Source organism: Juglans microcarpa x Juglans regia, chromosome 1D, assembly GCF_004785595.1.
Source record: "Juglans microcarpa x Juglans regia isolate MS1-56 chromosome 1D, Jm3101_v1.0, whole genome shotgun sequence".
Lineage (NCBI taxonomy): Eukaryota > Viridiplantae > Streptophyta > Magnoliopsida > Fagales > Juglandaceae > Juglans > Juglans microcarpa x Juglans regia.
Genome location: NC_054594.1, coordinates 19,315,012 through 19,330,676, shown reverse-complemented (window position 1 = coordinate 19,330,676; position 15,665 = coordinate 19,315,012). Strand labels below are relative to the sequence as shown.

Below are 15,665 nucleotides of genomic sequence, written 5' to 3'. Positions count from 1 at the left end.
TGTATTTTTATACACCCATCACGCGTTAGGATCCTCTCTCTCTCTCTCTCTCTCTCTCTTGCCATGTTTGACTGTTTCCGTTCATTTGGGTCCGAGTTAATTTGCATCAGTAATTTCCTGCATTTCTGTATTGTTTCTTCCTCTTCATGGATCTCTTTGGATTGTACGTGGATTGAGAAAATTAGACTTCTTAAGTTTTGTGTGTGTGTGTGTGTGAGGTGGTGGTGAGGTCAGTTTCTTTCGGAAGAATTAGTGTAGCATGGTTGTTGGCTAAGATGGAAGCTTTGCCACAGGTGGAGAGGAAGGTGGAATTTGTGATGTTCTCCTGTGTAAGATCTATAGTATTTTTTGCCCAATGTTGCTCCAATGTTCATGGCCAATATCTTACCTCGTGAATTATGGTGGAGTATTCGTGGAGGCTTTCTAGTGATTCCTGAAGGAATAAAAGGATAGGGATATGAAAGTCTTGCAGATGAATGTGCAAAGCATCGCTCTATGACATTGGGCTTCAACATGCAGAATTTCAAAAGCCTCAAGAGGTTGCTGAGTAGTTTCCAGAGGTGGGGTGACGTCAACCACCAAATCCAGCAGAGGCATATCAAGGATTGGAGAAGGAAGTTTGAGTTGCTTAAAAGCTGAGCATATCTGCTGCAAAGTTGCAAAAACTGTTGAAAGAATGAGAGCAATTTCAGCTTTGAAATGGTGTCTGGTGAGAGCATTCTTAGTCAGCCTTTGTACGTTTATGAACCATATGGATAACTTGAGAGAAGATATGTTGTTTTAATTGGAAAGATGGAAAATGGTTTAGGGCTGTGTGTGCTAATCTTTTGGCAGCTCGCTAGTTTCTAAAGAAATTACCATTGCAAGGCCAATGGGGAGATCTCAACCCAAAAAGGAGTTGGGGCAAATTTATCCAAAACGGGCAAATCGGCAAGCCAAAGCCCTATTTCACTATGCAATTTATAGAGATATTTGGTGGAGTAAGCCTCTCATCAAGAGGGGAGTGTTTGCTATCTGCCCTTGAAAGCTCTCATTTCCCATGGAAGTATATTTGGTGGGGTAAGGTTCCCTTGAGAGCTCCATTTCTTTGCTCAGATGGCAACATTAGGGAAATCCTTTTAGTTGATAGGTTATGGTGATAAATTGATGTTGTATGTGCGAGAGAGATAGGGAATCGGTGGATCATTTGTTGCTACTCTATGAAGTAGCTAGTGCTTTATGGAAATCAACTTTAATTGGATTGGGTCATGCCTCAGCGGATGACGATCTTTTCATGTGTTGCACAGGTCATTTTGAAACCTTGTGGAAATTATCCCAATTGTTTGCCCAATGTGGTGCCTTTGGAGGGAGAGAAATGACCAAAGTTTTGAGGATTGTGAGAAGACCATGGAGGCTGAAGGATTTCTTCTTTAGATCTCTTTATTCTTGGATTGCTTTAAAATTATGTTCTTCTAGCTTTAGTTTTCAGAATTTTCTTGATCTTTTCTCTCTTTGTAGTTAGGTGTGTCTATGGTTTACTCCATGTGTAGCGCCTTTATACTTTAATATTTAGATACCTCCTTGGTCACTTTTCTTATTTTTTGAAGCTGTCTCTAGTTTGAAAGTGAATCTAGCAAAGCCAGAATCGGTCCTGGCTGGCAATGTTTCTAATGTGGAGAAGTTGGCTAGTATAATTGGTGTAATGTATCCTCCTTGCCTATGAAATACCTCAGCCTACACTTGGGTGCTTCTTTTAAGACTACAGGTATATGGGATAGCGTGACTGAAACAATAGAGTAAAGATTGTTTAGTTGGAAAATGATATATTGTCTAAAGCGGCATAATTACCTTGATGAAAAGCACCCTATCTAATTGATCACATTCTTGTCTTCATCCTCACTGCCCACAAAGGTGGCTAACCGTATTGAGAAGCTGGAACATGATTCCTTATGGAGAGGGCTGGGTGACAATTTTAAATTCCTCTGGTGAATTGGGCAAAGGTATATGTATGCAAATTTTCAAGGGAGGGTTGGGAGTTTGTAAATTGTTGGTTTTCAACCAAATTTTTTGCAGAAATGGTTTTGGCGATATCAACAAGGGAAGGGAAGCTTTATAGATGGAAATTGTAGAATCAAAGTTTGGGGGGGCATGGGGTGATTGGTGCTTGAAAAGGTGCATGGACCACATGGGGTGGGGTTGTGGAAGTACATAAGAAAACAATGGGGGTTTTCTATAGACTCACTCGATTTGAAGTGGGTAATGGATTGCGGTATTAATTTTGGTATGATCCATGGTGTGGAGATAGGAGCCTCAGAGAAACCTTCCCAGTAGTGTTTGTGATTGCGCGGGTGAAGGAAGCTTCAATAGTTGACCTCTTGAAATTATCTAGTGGGCCACCCTAATGGAATGTCTTTTTTTCTAGAGCAGCATGAGATTGGGAAGTGGAACCATTACAAAATTCTTTACCTTACTGTATTCTACAAGAGTACCAGTTGGTAATGCAGACAAGATCATTTGTTGCCCCTTTAAAAAAGGAAGGTTCGCTGTTTGATCATTTTACCAGGTTCTTAAATTAAAGGAACTACTGCATTTCCTTGGAGGCACATTTGGAAGACGAAGCACCTCTGAAAGCAGTTTCTTTTTTTTCTTTTTCAACAGTTTCCTTGGGGAAGATTCTCGCTATAAAGAATCTAAGGTAACATCTTATTAGGTGTATTTGCAGTATACTCCCTGTGTACCAAGATAATGCCTATGCTCTCTTTTGATTATCAGAAAGAAAAAAAAGGAAACTTTTGACTGTTGTGGTAGATTGGTGCTGCATGTGCAAGAAAATGGGGAAATGGTAGTTCATTTGTTACTTCATTGTACCTATCAAAACAAAAAAAATTGTTACTTCATTGTGCTAGGAACTTATAGAACAACTTCTTTGATAGAGTGGGATTAGCATGGGTGATGCCTAGAAGATTGGTGGATTTTCTAGCAAGTTGGAGGGGTTTGCAAGGTGATCTACAAGTGGCAGCAATATGGAAGATAGATCCCATGTCTATTGTAGTGCATTTGGAGGATGAGGAATGATATAAGCTTTGAAGACTTCCGGCTTTTTTTTTTTTTTAAGGAAAATAAAGTTTTATTGAATCAAGTAAATAGGCATAGCCCAAGTACATAGGAAGTATACAAAAGAGAAACCTAGTTACAAGTTTTGAGCTAGAAATGTATACTAGAAAGTCATGAAAACTAGCCCCATTGAGAAATAGCAAAAGCCCACAGAAATAAGGTGTGGAAAAAGAAACATCTGTTCATCGAAAGAGCAATCCCGGTCTTCTAAACTCCAGCCATTCTTTTGAAGCCAAATGCACCACATGAGATGTAAAGGAATCATTTTTCACATAGCAGCAATCTGGGGATTACCCTGAGGGCCTCTTTAACAAGAGCTTTAAAGACTTTTTTATATCGGTTGTAAACCCTAGATAGGTGTTTCTCTTGTATACATCTTGTGTACTTGGGCTATGCTTTTAGATGGATTTGTTTCTTGATTCTCTCTCTCTCTCTCTCTCTCTCTGCCTTGTGTCACTCAGTATCATTAAATGTATAATTTTGAAATGTTTGGGATTTTTTTTTTTTTGCATAAGCTATTTTGGTGATAATGTAATCAATGAGTACTAAGTCGGTGTTGGAACAATACTTGTAAAAAAACTGTTTATTTTTTATTCATGGTGTTTAATATTTGTTAGTTTACATTACTTGAAAAAAATTTGTAGCTTCCGTTATACTATTAGCATGAACAACAACAAATGTGGCATGTGCAATGCCTTTTATAATTTATAATTTTTTAGTTTTTGCATATAGAACGTGCCTTATAGCTTCTTTACATGATCTTGAGTTCAATCTATTTTTTACATTTATGCTTCCCCATGCACTTTTTAACGGATATATTGGACATTAGGATCACATCCAATAATCCTAGATTTTAAAACCCTCTTTTTTAAGGCTATTTCCTTTTTGCGAGGCCCTCTTTTTTTAAAGTTATTTCAAAGTTGTACATTCTTGATGCATGGCTACATGGAATTGATGGTCTGGGCTGATGGTTTAATTTTTATTATTCATTAACCATTAAAATGTAATTTGCAGATGATCCAGAGGTCCCTCATATCCAACATCATCGTAGATTTTTAAAAGAGCATGTTGTCTACAAGGAGGTAACGCCTTGGTAACTGGTTCTCTTCTTTTTTCTTCCCTTTTTTGTGGGAGGAGGTTGAGATAACTGGATGGAAGCAAGTTGCTTTTGCTTGCTAATTTGTGGAATTGTTTTCATTTTTGTAGGCCATACCAATTAAAGAGCCTTTAGTTCTGTCAAAGATACACCAAACATACAGAATTGGTTATTTGAAGGTTTGAATTGTTAACGATAAAACTTAGCGAAAAAAATTGTTAACGATAACCCTTGGTCAATAGCCTGTTTGTGATGCAACTTTTACTTTTACCAATACTCTTATATTACTTCTTTTAGGATGTTGTGTTGACTCGAATAGTGGATGAGGTGACGGTTGCAAATCTCAATTCGATAATTCATGCAAACAATGCCATTGTAAGATTTTAAAATTTATTTTTTTAAGAATGTTGAGTAATATGTTATTTTGCCTCTAATTGTGTTATTCTGTCGTAGGTTGTTTCTTTGTTAAAGGATGATAGTACCTTTATTCAGGAATTGTTTGGTAGGTTGAGATCACCCTCCATCTCTGCGGAATCTAAGAAAAACTTGGTAACTTTTTAGCTTGAAGTACATACATCCATTTGCCTTTCTTTAGCATATTAGTTTGATTGCAATTCTGACATGGACGTATAGTCCTTTTATTGCTACAGTCACTCTTAGGATTTTCGACTTCTTTTTGTTTTCTTATCTTGCTGTCATATTAATGTTCTGTTTCGAACAGATTGGAGGTTGCAGTTTTTTCAGCTACTTTTTTCCGTTGAATATGTAATTAGTCCTGTTACTGCTGCCCTTTTAATAGGCTGTTTGAGCATTAGTGTCGTTCGTGTTTTTGGTCATCTTATCTGTTTCTGCAAATTCAGGATGGTGATGAGATTGATAGTTTATGTATAGATCTTGGACTAAGCGCTCATTCCTTGCCACTTCCTTTGTGACCTCCTTTTTCTTTTGATGTGAGCTGGTTTTCTCCTCTGGTTTTTAGTTGGTTTTATATTAGAGAGAGTGGGTCATTTTATGGAGTTCCTCTTGGTAATGATGGTGGGTCTTGTTGTTTTAAGTACCCTCAGTACCAACCATGCATTTTATTTTATGAAACAGGTGTATTTCTTGCATGAGTTTTGTAGTTTAAGCAAGAGCCTGCAGATGGTCCAGCAGCTCCGGCTATTTAGGTATGCTATTTATGCTCTTTCCGCTATTAATTATCCTTGTTGATATAGATCTTGTACTGTCAGTAGCTAATCCTTTGTTTTGAAAAAGAGTGCGGATGAGTTTATCTTTGTTCCGGTACTGTATTTGTTTCTAAGAGCCAAAGTCTAAATTTTTTGCAGGGATCTCATGAATGAAGGCATCTTTGACATTGTCGCCGATGCTTTGCAGAGTGAAGACAAAAATCTTGTATTAACTGGGTAATAATGATGAATACCTACTGTCTGTCTATTATCTTTTTGTGCTTTATGTGTAAACATTTATCTTTCTAGTCCAGAGAATAATCACCGTCCTAACAATAAGTCATGTTAGTGGATGCAGGACAGATATCCTCATTCTTTTCTTGAATCAGGATCCAAACCTTCTTCGTTCTTATGTTGTTCGGCAGGAAGGAGTTCTACTTCTGGGACTCTTGGTATGCATGGCATCAGGTTTTTGCTTATAGAACTTGCACATCGATCACAGTTTTTCACATACAGATCTTTTCACTCATGTAAGCAAAATATACTACGTTTAAAAGTGGGGCAGCATTAATGTTCTGACAGCTAAATGGTTCACAGTATTTAAGAAAAAGAAAAAAAAAGATGGATAAAAATGGGGCATGTTAATATGAAATAAGCTTTTAAGATTGCATACCAAAGTGATTGTTACATACCTGAGAATTCTATTAATATAAAGACTTGTTTCAATGCTTCAAGTGTTATGGCTTTTGCTGCACCCTCTCTTGCTCCCAAGTGCTTCCTACGCTTCCTTCATGATGCCCACCCATCAAATTCTGAGTGTTTTGTGATATCTAAAACTTCATTAAAAAATGCACGACCTAAGTACACAAGATGTATACAAGAGAGAAAAAGATACAAGAAAACCGTAAAAGTTAAGCCCATTTGTCTATAGAAGCTGTACCTTGGAAGGGAGCATTGTTTGATTTTTGGCTTTCTGATCACACTCGAAATTATCTCTGTCTATCGTATTTTTGCCCCTGATTGGTAGTTCTGTAGCAGGTTTTTTTAGCGTCCGTTCACAGGCCTTAAAATTTTTCAATTCTAAATACACTATACGAGGCAAGTAGGAACCATCTTTCACACTGCTGCAATTATGGGCTGCCACCTAATCCTCTTCAGGAGTAAAAAAGTTCCATCCTTCTAGGCATGACTCAAGCCAAACGATCCTGACTGAAGAAGTCAGTCCACAAGGCACTAGCAAACTTGCGATGGAATTAAAATATGATTGGTGGTCTTGCCAGTTTTATACATGAAACACCAATCAGTCACGATGAGGTGTGATTTTTTTTCCATGGTTAGAATCTCTCCCATGGAGGCTGTCTAAGCGAAAAACACAATTCTAAGAGAGTTTAGTCTACCAAATACTCTTTCAAGGGAAGGGATTATCATCATGAGGAATAAGGACATTATAGAAAGAATGAATACTGAATATCGCTCCCTTGAAAGGGGCATAAAGAAGCGTGTCTTCACCTCCTCATCTCAAACTATGGGGATACAGTAGTTTAAAGAATGCGGTAAAGATATCTATCTCCAAGTCGTGAGCTGCACCGATAAAACTGACATTTTATCAAAGGAATCAACTGGTGATCTGCAAGTGATCAGCCATAGAAGCATCCTTAGCACAAGCGACATTGTAAACATCCAACAAACACTCCATGGGAGTCCTTTCTCTGCACCACAAATCATGCCAAAATCTATTCCTGGATCTATCTTTCATCTCAAATCTAGTATGGTTAGAAAACTTCCCCTAACCTTTTCTTATGTTCTTCCATAATTCCAGCCCATGTGGCTGTTGGATCTCATTCAAATACCACCAACCCCATGATGTATTTAGAATCTACTACTGCTTTCCTCAGCGTCTCTTTCTCATTCTGATAGTGTCAAAGACTCAAAGCCACCTCCCCAAGAGTGTATGAGTAAACAAGAGCAGTTTCATACTCCCAACCTACCCTCAGAGATCAGAGAACATATCCTGCCTAGCTTACCAGGTGATATTTTCTATGTTCACCCAATTCACCGATGGAATTCCAGTTGCAGCTTCTCTCGGTGGTTGGCCACACTAAAAGGAAGCAGAAAAAGAGACATGAAATACGTAGGCAAATTACACATAGTTTCCTTGATCAAAGTAATCCTATCACCTTTGGACTACATCCTCTTCTAGCCAGCTAACTGAAAATTGATCAAAGCACTGGTTATTGTGCTTTAACCTTCAGACACGCAACTCTTTTCCCAAGATTGGATGGTCATAAATTACATATTGTCATTCAATATTGTAATCTTGTTTAAACAGTTTTCTAGATTAAAAGTAAAAATTGTCTTGAAAATTTGTCTGCCTACTTTGCCATAATAGGAACATTATTTGATCTCTACTTTCTACAACTTCATGTGCAAGGCATTGAATATTTTTGAAAACCACAAAAACTTACATGGCAGTAAATCTTCTTCTTGGAAGACACATGTTTGCCAACCAATTTTGATGTACTGTTGCTTGATGTATAGGTTAAAGGAATGATCACAGATTTTGGGGAGGATATGAACTGCCAATTTCTTGAAATTCTTCGCAGTTTACTGGACTCATACACATTGTCTGGAGCACAGGTGCTTGCCTTGATCACTTATTCTTTTATATTTCTTTCAATTAACTATTTCTGAATGAGGCTTTTGTTCCGAGATTGAAATAATGTTTAATTGTGTTTCTGCCTTTTCATATATCCTAGCTCTACTTCATATCCTAGTAACAACCCTAAGCATGGAAATATGAATCTATTGGCAATAAGCGCCCCCCCCCCCCCCCCCCCCCCCCCCAACAAAAAAAAAAGGAAGAAAAGAACAGAGAGAGAGAGCTAGAGAGAGAGAGAGAGAGAGAGAGAGAGATGTAAAATTTTTTAGTAGCTAATATATGTCTGGCATAAACAAAACCAGCTTGAGCCGTATGATCTCGATCTCAAAAAGAACTCATCTTTAGGTCTCGTTTGGTTACATAAATGAGATGAGAAATATGTTAATATTAGTGAGATAATTTATGAATAGGAGTGAAATGGTTTGAGTTATGATTTTTATGGGGTTTTGGGAAAGGGGAGAGAAAAAGTTGAATAAAAAAAATTATAAAGTTAAAAGAGGCTTAGAAAATAATTTTTTAATATTATTTTTGTTTTGGGATTTGCAAAGGTTGAATTGTTGTTTGTGTTTTGTAAGAAAGTTTGGGAAAGTTGTAATGATTAGATGAAAAGGTTGAAAATTTGAAATTGAAAAATGTTTGTGTTTGAATGGTGTTTGGATGTTGAGATAAGATGAGATGGTTTCAAAGATTTGTGAAACCAAACTAGGCCTTAGTCTTGGGAAAATAAAGACTTTCACCTAAAATATGGCACCAATTTGCCATCTCTCTCTCTCCACACAAACACACATACACACGCAATCATACAATTTCACAGTTATTTTGTAATAACCTTGCGCAACAGTGAGTGTATTGATACTTATAAAAAAAAAACAGTTTGAGTGTATTGATGGAGGCATAGTATTTTGAATGTTGATTTGTATTTTATTATATTTCTGCTGTGTCGTGTTAGAGGAATTTTGTTTCCATTTCTTTGTTTTAAATAGATTCAAACGCATGTATCTATGTTATTGAGTTTCTGATCTCGCTGTTTTGTTGCAGAGAGATACTATTGTTGAGATTTTCTATGAGAAGCATTTGGGTCAACTAATAGATGTTATGGTGGCATCTTGTCCTTCAGAAGGTGTAGCTCAATCAAGCGATAATTCTGTGGGATCTGGTGAAAGAATTGGAAATCAAATTGGCGCAAAGCCTGAAATACTGTCAAACATTTGTGAATTACTATGCTTTTGTGTTCTGCACCATCCATATAGAATAAAGTAATATTTCGATGCCTTTCGTGCAATCAGTAAGAATTGAAATCTTGCCACGGACATTTAAGATGTAAATGTGTGGGTTTTTTTTTTTTTTTTCTTTTTTTTTTCCTCTGTATGCAGGTGTAATTTTCTCCTTAATAATGCGGTAGATAAAGTTTTGTTGGTTATGCAAAGAAGGGAAAAATACCTAGTTGTTGCTGCTGTTCGATTTGTTCGCACTATTCTTTCCCGCCATGTAAGTAAATACATCTTAATTATTGAATAATGTGATGCAATTTGTTTTTTAAGCTTGGTAGAGAAGTATTAACAGCCAAAAATTTGATTAAGAGGCACTTTATTGTTGCTGGTGCTACATGTGTAAGAATGATGGGAGACAGTGGATCATTTGCTTCTGCGTTTCTGCTTACCACGTGGGCTCTGCTGGGTTAGTGCTGGTGGCGTTATTTGAGATCACTATAGTGATGAATATCATGCATTTGTACTTTTAATAGCCAACTAGTTACTTATGGAAATTGCGGGATAGACATCTCTCATATACAATTCCAACATGCCAACTGGACATTGCTTGTATCTCAATCTCAATACCTGTGCATATATTTATAAGCCCTTGCAAAATGACTTGTGTATTCGGGGGACATAGTAACATTAGTATTTCAGAGACGTAGTAATTGTATAACGTTAATTGTTGTCCTGCATTGCACTAGCCTTAACTCTGCTTATTTTGTTTGGGATTTTCCAATTGATTGGCATTTCTTCTGGGTAGAGCGTATAACAACTCAAACTATGTGCTTATATGCAGGATGAGCATCTGATAAATCATGTTGTCAAGAATAACCTTCTGAAACCAATTGTGGATGCCTTTGTTGGTAATGGTAGCCGTTACAATCTGCTCAACTCGGCAGTTTTAGAACTTTTCGAGTACATTCGAAAGGTGCTCATTTTTTAATACCTCTTTGCATTTGGATTTTAGATGTCTGGAGGTAATTCTCATCTGAAGATCTCGTGTCGTTCAGGAAAACCTTAAATCATTGCTTAAATATATAGTTGATACATTTTGGCACCAGTTGGTCAAATTTGAGTACTTGGCTCCCATTCATGCACTAAAAGTTAAATATGAGCAGGTATTCTCCCAATCTTGCTTGATTTTTGCTACCTCAATTTTTATTCGACCTTTTTTTGGACCTCACCAGTGTCTTTGTAGTCCCTGGAGAATAGTGGAACAAAAGGCACTTGTAATTTGTCAGACCCCAGAAAACGAGTTGATGAGCGTGCTTTGGAGAAAGAAGAGGAGGATTATTTCAACGAGGACAGGTATGTATAAGAAATATGTTTTGGAAAAATTCTTTTACATGATTTCTAACCATAGCCTCTTAATTTGGATACTTGAGTCAGTGATGAAGAAGATACGGCATCTGCATCAATATCACAACCCCAAAAAGTACAGTCTCAACCTGTTTTATCCAATGGAGTTAGTCCAAGTTTCCCGCCCTTAAGGTAAAGGAAATATTTTCACCCTAGAAAAGCAAGTAAGACGTGTCAGACTACATTTTCTATCAACCCTCTGCTTTTGTCTTGATTTATGTCAACTTTTGCAGTCCTAGATCTGGTGGACTGGTTGATTATGATGATGACGAGGATGATGAAGACTACAGGCCACCTCCAAGGAAGCAGCCAGAAACCCTGATGAAGATGAAGGAACAATGGAATCTCTTAGGTTGAAGCGGAAACTGGCATCCGCAGACAACAAGCCTGAGGTGTTGAAGAAGCAGCGGATTGGAAAAAATTCCAAGTCGAAAGATAGTGTATTTGCTGCTTTGTGCTCAACACTAAGCCAGGCAGTGTTACCTAATAAGAAAACTGCTAGCACCATGCACTTAATGGCTCATACAGCTGATGGGACGACCCAAAGCTCTGGTGAAGAAAATCATGAGGAGAATAAACCTGACACGGACAGAAGCAATTCTGATAACAGCACCACCTCAGATGATGAGAACCATGGAGAGAAGGAAGCTGCTGCTTCTAAAATATGTTCTGATCGATTGCATAGCGCTTCTGACAATAGACAGTTAGGCGGAGAAGACTCTCCATTAATACCACCAAAATCCTCACCAGAAATGGCTGTAAGTGGATCCTAATGTACTCGGGGTTGCATTTTTGTTCTGTTTTCTTCTATCGTGGATGTGCTTGGTGGTGTGGGTTACCGAAGTAACAATGCACTTTGAAAGAGAAGAAATGAGCAAGGGGGGATGAATTTGTTTGAGGTCTTTACGGTGATGACTGTGGGGTATACTGTATAGCGCTACTTAGAGGAGAAAGGCAATCAATCTATACGACAATGTGGGCCCGCCCGTTCTCCCTCTTCACTTGGTCTTTCTGATGCTTTGAGCTTAGCAATTCTCTTTTGTACCACATTTATCAGCACTATTTTTTCCCCAATTATCTCAAATGTTTTCCTTTTTTTCCCCCTTTAATGTTTTATTCCAATTACCCTTTGTTTTGTTAGTCCACTTTTAGCTATGTGAACAGTATGATAAAGAAGGCACCAATGTCTGCCTTGCATAGTGTTTTTTTTTTTTTTTTTTTTTTTTCCCCGGTTCTGTGGTGGTGGGTGTGGGTTGTAATAGAGATGGTCTAGCGAGTTGGTTAGAGGGCAAAGATTTCCATATGTACTAGTAGTGAAACTCATTATAGAGTACTGTAAATTAGATTTTGAACACTTTATGATTGAAGGGATCCTCAAATGTTCCTACAGTAGTTTCTAAATTCGTAGTAAAAGTGGCATTGATTCTCAATCTCATTTCTTTCCTGCTGAATTGACTTTTGATAATAGAGGAGAGGTTTGACTTGTACTTAATAGTACCAGATCAAAGATCATTTAAAGCCCCCTTTTGTTGTTCTGCTGCGCTCTCTGTAATGATTGTATTTGCTGCTGCTAATCCCCCGAATGATATTTTGGATCTTTTATTTTGCGTCATTTGTATACCCAGCTAGATAGCTAGAACTATGGGAAATATTCTGGCGACAAATGAATTAAACAAAAGTAATGTCACTGACAAAGTTTGATGTGATTTGTCAGATTATAAAATTATTTTTATTGTAAAGTAGATCTAACAGATTGGATAAATTTATGTCAGTTTAGAAAATTATTTTTGTATAATTCTTTTGTGAACGTAGCAGTACTTTAAAACTATTTATTCTACAACAGTCTTAAGCTTAATTAATTCATGACCGACATCCATATTATAAGCTTTCATCTACGTACCTACAAATGCCTGATCAAGTGATTGGATCTCGTAAAAAATTGAAATATAAATTTGTTACGAGACTTCAATACACTGCTGAATTTGTTTACTACTATTAATAAGTTAAAGTTGCGTTGGTCAATGGTAAATACTCCGAAACAAAAAGTTTGGTGAAGTGCGATGGACACGTGGCGTATCCTGATCCTGAATGGCCGCCACGAAGTTAGCGTTCTCGTTACCGAAGCAAGACACGTACGTATGGAAACACGGACACGTGTTCTCTGATCTAATCGAAACTCTCCCTTAATAATAGTCCCCGATCATCATCTTTCTTCTTTCTTCGTCTACACAGACGGTTGGGAATATCGGTATAAGCCTGACTATTTTGATTTCACGACAAAGTTCACTTTTGATCAGTGATTTTGGTGGTTTACGCATTGATCGAAGAAATTGATATCAGAAAAAAGATGAGCAATAATAGCGACATGCAGACAACTACAAGGTCATTGCTGGATGATCTGCGTAGCTTCGACAAGGGTGGCTTCTTCGACCTCGGCCACCCTCTCCTTAACCGCATCTCCGAGAGCTTCGTCAAAGCAGCCGGGGTTCGTAGCCTTTCTAATTTCCATCTCTCTCTCTCTCTCTCTGTGCTCAGTTGTGGTAGCTAGCTAGTACTCGTGTGTGTCGTATTACTAACTTGTAAAAGGCTATGCTGCTGCCTGCTTCGTGTATAGATCGGAGCTATTCAGGCTGTGTCCCGCGAGGCTTATTTTACAGCCATTGAAGGTAATGGCTAGTTCTCTGGCTATTATTTTGCATGGATGGATATTGATCATATTCTACGTGTTTAATTCTCTTGTTCTCCTCCTGTATAATATATTCATGTGTATTGGTTAATTAAGTGTACATTTAGAATATTAACTGGAATATTAACTAGGAGCAGGACTTGATTCGGGTACTGGTGGTCTGCCGGCGGAGATCTCAGGTGCCAGCAAGAAGCATCGATTCCGGGACCTCAAAGGTACGTACAACAACAGGCCTGGAATATCTTTCTCATGTAGTGCTCCTTTGGAAGATTGTAGGTTTCATGATGAAATGGTTTAGGTTTTAGCATGCCCAGGTTGATCTCTTTCGATGTATTTTGGTGATGGAAATGTCGTATTAGTTAAGAGTGACATAACACATTGGCCATGTCTCACGGTTTGTTATGTGAATTGCAGGAGAAACCAACAGAAAGTCTCTCGAAGCCATGGTGGGTTTTGAATTCCCATATTCTTATATATTGTTGCCTAGACATATTTGGAACCACATATATGGCACAGTATCATGGCGGAGATGACAGAACATGCACGTTGCAGCTTTTGCTGCACTGCATGCATTAACATCATGCTGTTTTGCTGCACTCTGAGATGCTAACTCGATCGCTTTTTTGTGCAATCGACTCAATGGCATTTCACTGTCCGCAAATGATTTTTGCTTGTGATCATTGCTTTGGTTTTAATTCTTTTCTATCCTTTTCTTCCAGGTGAAGAACACCGGAAAAGAATCCATGCAGTGGGGTAAACCTACATTCCTGTTCATACAACTTCCTAGTTCTTTGGATGAATTTGTTGCATTGCAACTATTGGTTCTACCGCCTAACAAATTAATTAAAAAGCGTCATCCAGTTTTAAGATTAATCGAATTACATGTTTATTTACTTGTTCGAGCCTTGGATAGAAGCCGTTGTTCTTTTCTACCTTCATAAGAAAATTAACATTCAAGATCACCCTCTCATGCATGTGGCCTGGTTATTATGATTAAATGGCCTCATAACATAGATGCTTATGCTAGTGAAAGGAAGTGACCTAAGAGTTTCTTTTGTACTGTATAGGACTGGCCGCAGGAGTGTATTCAGGTCTCACGTATGGGCTAAAGGAGGCTCGTGGAACCCACGATTGGGTAATGTACAGTATCGATCGTCATGATAAATATCTATCCTCTTTAGATACTGTTATTTATGGGGTGAAATTTCTGTTGCATTCGGAATTTAGCAAATAAATCAATGCCCTTATTGTCTACTGGAAATGATTGAGAGGCTCTCTGTTAGCTCCATTAATGAGTAGTGTCCCCCTTTTATGTGCAATATAAGAGAGGATGGATCCCAACAAATACCTCAAAACAAACAGAACTCCACTTTTTTTGGATGAATCGTGAGTTATTTCATTCAATCAAACATTACCACATTGCTTGCATCAAGCTGCCTCATTCATTCTAACAACATTGCCTATGAAGTCTATCACCTGTTTGTGATGTCTGAAATCCTGGATTTATTTATTTATTTATTTTTTAATTTGGTACTCAAATCAACTTACTCTGCATTGCTTAATTTGGTGCAGAAAAACAGTGCAGTCGCTGGAGCTATTACTGGTGTGGCATTGGCACTTACATCTGAGGACTCTTCCCATGAGCAGATAGTGGAATGCGCAATCACTGGAGCTGCGATTTCCACTGCTGCAAATCTCCTCGCGGGAATATTTTGAGTTGGTGGTTGATATGCCACCAAAAGATATTTAATAGCCTTCCTTCCTTTTTAGTTTTATATTTATATGAAACTTTTGATACTTGTCTAAGAATATATGTTCCTGCAAGGGTTTCCCTCTGAATTGGCACTTTTCCCTTAAATATTCATTATCATCGACCAAAATAGTATGTATTTTTTCACCCCTTTCAGGTAACTGAGGGTGTGGACCTGACCGAAAATTTCGGTCCACTTCTTTTTCGGACTGAGCAGACCGATTATCCGGCCAATTAGATCGGATCCACACTGTAGCTATCGGCCAAATAAACAAAAAGTCTAAAATCACTAAATGTATTTTCAGCCTAACTATAAAAAAAAACTTACAAATTTTACAAGTATCAATTATTTAATTTTATTTACACATTTTTTTTTATTAAAAATAGATTTAAAAAATTGAAAAAATGATCAAAATTATCCATATTCATGAGAATTATTAGTAATCATCATAATAAAGTTAAGAAAAAAGAGAAAATGAAATTGAAAAATATAATATCATTTAAACTCCAAAATAACAAGGAAAAAAAAGAAAATGACATACATAAAAATTATCTATATCCATGAATGTTAGCAACCATCATAAATTCATAATAAAGTTA

General features: G+C 37.5%; 2 protein-coding genes across 3 annotated transcripts in view; both read left to right on the top strand.

Moving 5' to 3' along the window:
- The window catches only part of LOC121265472 (serine/threonine-protein phosphatase 4 regulatory subunit 3-like), a 34,910-nt gene extending 22,892 nt beyond the window's left edge, over positions 1-12,018 (top strand). The window contains 16 exon segments of the mRNA XM_041169149.1: positions 4,108-4,175; positions 4,300-4,368; positions 4,487-4,564; positions 4,643-4,738; positions 5,285-5,355; positions 5,515-5,592; positions 5,714-5,807; positions 7,894-7,992; positions 9,053-9,270; positions 9,388-9,502; positions 10,067-10,198; positions 10,281-10,388; positions 10,469-10,578; positions 10,660-10,761; positions 10,863-10,942; positions 10,945-12,018. Coding sequence (XP_041025083.1) covers positions 4,108-4,175; positions 4,300-4,368; positions 4,487-4,564; positions 4,643-4,738; positions 5,285-5,355; positions 5,515-5,592; positions 5,714-5,807; positions 7,894-7,992; positions 9,053-9,270; positions 9,388-9,502; positions 10,067-10,198; positions 10,281-10,388; positions 10,469-10,578; positions 10,660-10,761; positions 10,863-10,942; positions 10,945-11,402 — 1,976 coding nt within the window. The 3' untranslated portion in view covers positions 11,403-12,018.
- Positions 12,019-12,839: 821 nt separating this feature from the next.
- Positions 12,840-15,173, top strand: LOC121242850 (outer envelope pore protein 16-2, chloroplastic). 2 transcript variants are annotated; one of them, XM_041140841.1, is made up of 7 exons: positions 12,840-13,114; positions 13,244-13,295; positions 13,447-13,530; positions 13,730-13,761; positions 14,035-14,068; positions 14,383-14,450; positions 14,888-15,173. In XM_041140841.1, the coding sequence occupies exons 1-7, from the start codon at positions 12,977-12,979 to the stop codon at positions 15,029-15,031; spliced, it is 552 nt and encodes a 183-aa protein (XP_040996775.1). In that variant the 5' UTR covers positions 12,840-12,976; the 3' UTR covers positions 15,032-15,173. The 2 variants fall into 2 exon arrangements, with proteins under 2 accessions (XP_040996775.1, XP_040996784.1); XM_041140850.1 differs by having other exon boundaries at positions 12,843-13,114; positions 13,453-13,530.
- The last annotated feature ends 492 nt before the right edge of the window (positions 15,174-15,665 follow it).

Coding starts and splice junctions, on each gene's coding strand:
- LOC121242850 (XM_041140841.1), top strand. CDS start 12,977: ATGAGCAATAATAGCGACATGCAGACAACTACAAGGTCATTGCTGGAT. Junction 13,115..13,243: donor GCTTCGTCAAAGCAGCCGGG/GTTCGTAGCCTT, acceptor CTTCGTGTATAG/ATCGGAGCTATTCAGGCTGT. Junction 14,451..14,887: donor CTCGTGGAACCCACGATTGG/GTAATGTACAGT, acceptor AATTTGGTGCAG/AAAAACAGTGCAGTCGCTGG.